The 2,219-nt window shown below is 40.0% G+C and overlaps 1 protein-coding gene across 1 annotated transcript; it reads left to right on the plus strand.

The window, feature by feature from the left end:
* Window positions 1-1,376: 1,376 nt before the first annotated feature.
* LOC110286167 (histone H2A-Bbd type 2/3-like) lies at window positions 1,377-1,703 on the plus strand. Its single transcript, XM_021152637.1, has one exon. The coding sequence runs from the start codon at window positions 1,377-1,379 to the stop codon at window positions 1,701-1,703; it is 327 nt and encodes a 108-aa protein (XP_021008296.1).
* Window positions 1,704-2,219: the final 516 nt, after the last annotated feature.

Below are 2,219 nucleotides of genomic sequence, written 5' to 3' on the forward strand. Positions count from 1 at the left end.
TACACATAGATCAGTGCTTCATTCAGCCATTATTAAAGAAGCTTCTTCTTGCAGCAGATGGGAGCAAATTCAGACTCACAAGCAGATATTACTCAAAGAAACGGAGACCTTAGAACATGCAGGTCTGAATAGGATGTCTCCATTAAGTTCACACCCTTAAGATATCATAGAACCCCACAGAAAAGGAAGAAGAGAGAGAAGAAAAGGTAGAAGGGGTGGAGACTACCAGGAGGACAAAGATCCAAAAAATTAACTGAGTAAAGCTCATATGAACTCTTAGAGACTGAAGCAGAAAGCCCAAGGCCAACAACATGGTGTTCAGAAGGTTCTCTGTATATATATATGTATATATATATATATATATATATATACATATACATATACATATACATATATATATATATGTATATATATTATAGGTATATGTACCTATAATATATTATAGGTACACATATATATTATATTATACCTTATATATAATATATATATATATATATACCTATATATATATTATACCTTTCAGTTAAGTATCTCTATGGGACTCCTGAGTGTATGATCAAGTGAGTCTCTAATTCTTGTGCCTATGCTTGATTCTTTTTCTTCTGTTGGTTTGCCTTATTCAAATTCAATATGATGGGTTTTGTTTTATCTTATTTTATATTGTTTTGTTATGTTTTAATGTTTTCTTCAGAAACCACTGTTTTCTGAGAGACAGAAAAGAAGTGGATCCGGATTGGAAGGGAGGTGGCAGAAACTGGGAGGTATAGAAAGAGAGGTAACTGTAATCAGAACATATTGTATAAGACAAGAGTCTATTTTCAATAAAACATGGAAAAGAAAACAAACAAACTGAAACAAAAAGAAAAAGAGCATCCCCTTCGCCCACCTTGAACACTAAAAGAAATCAGATTAGAACATTCTTCCTGTTTCTCAAGCCAAACTTTTCTTGAGCATGTATAAGAAATACATGTCCTTAAGGACAAGTTTCTATACATACAACATAGAGCTGAAGTAGTTATTTGAGTAAGTTAAAACATGGCTAACAGTAGACATGATAGAGAATTATGAGACAGCACAACATGGCTGACACTGGAAGTCTCCTTGTGTATCCCAAGGTGATAAAGTGATGACAAATCCCCTCCCCACCCAAGAGCTCTGGCCTGGACCAGCTATGTCATCAGTGGGAGCCGGTGTGAATGGGCTGCAACCAATGAAGGGTTGCTAAGATACATAGTCTGGTACAAAGGGAGAGGTTGGTCATTGGACTTGGACTTGAGGCCCACAGCCCAGCAGCAGGTCAGCAGAGAGCAATCAGGTCAGCAGAAAGCAGCCAAGTGGAGCCAATTCATCCTGTGACATCGTACTCTGAGGCCACCATGCCAAGGACCACAGAGAACAGTCTTAGAGAGTCTACAGGTCGCCGCCACCTTTGCTCCTGCACCTCCAGAGCTGAGCTAATCTTTGCCGTGAGCCTGGTGGAACAGCGTCTGAGGGAGGTTAGCTATGCCCAGAGGCTCAGTGATATGGTGCCCATCTTTCTGGCAGCAATCCTGGAGTTCCTCACCCGCAGGTGGCTGGAGCTTTCGGGCAATGAGGCCCAACGAAGAGGTACCCAGAGGCGCATCACTCCTGAACTGCTGGACTTGGTGGTCTACAGCAATATGGAGCTAAGTGATGTGTTCCAATTCATCACCATCTCCTAGGTGGACCCAGCTCATCGCTAGCTACTAGCTTCTGCTGCTTCTTGGCTCTGCTTGGCTGACCTGCTCATCTGCTAGTCTGTTATAAATCAGTTAGTCCTGGCCAGCCTTTCCTACAGACAGCCCTGAATGGCTGATCAGCTCCATTCTAACCCTCTCCCAATTGTGTTCTTATTAAATAAAGCTTTATTTTGAAAAAATAAGTTTCCGTTTTTGATTCTGTATAAGGCTGCTTTATCTAATTATTTATCTAATTCCTTCTCACCATTGTTAGGATATGTAATGGGCATTTCTATACTAAAGTAGAAATTATTGCCACTTCTAAAAATTGCTTCTTTATAAGCTGTTTCTCCTTAGTAGTGTCTTACTGTTTTCAAAATTTATGCTCTTTAGTTTTTGTTTGTACTCTTTCCCTTGCTGACCTCGAAACCTTAGCAATAAATACTATATATACTGCTCTCTCTCTCTCTCTCTCTCTCTCTCTCTCTCTCTCTCTCTCTCTCTCTCTCTCTCTCTCTC

The sequence above is a fragment of the Mus caroli genome, chromosome X, assembly GCF_900094665.2.
Source record: "Mus caroli chromosome X, CAROLI_EIJ_v1.1, whole genome shotgun sequence".
NCBI lineage: Eukaryota > Metazoa > Chordata > Mammalia > Rodentia > Muridae > Mus > Mus caroli.

Excerpts from the sequence above, each read along its gene's own strand:
- LOC110286167 (XM_021152637.1), top strand. The coding sequence starts at position 1,377 with ATGCCAAGGACCACAGAGAACAGTCTTAGAGAGTCTACAGGTCGCCGC.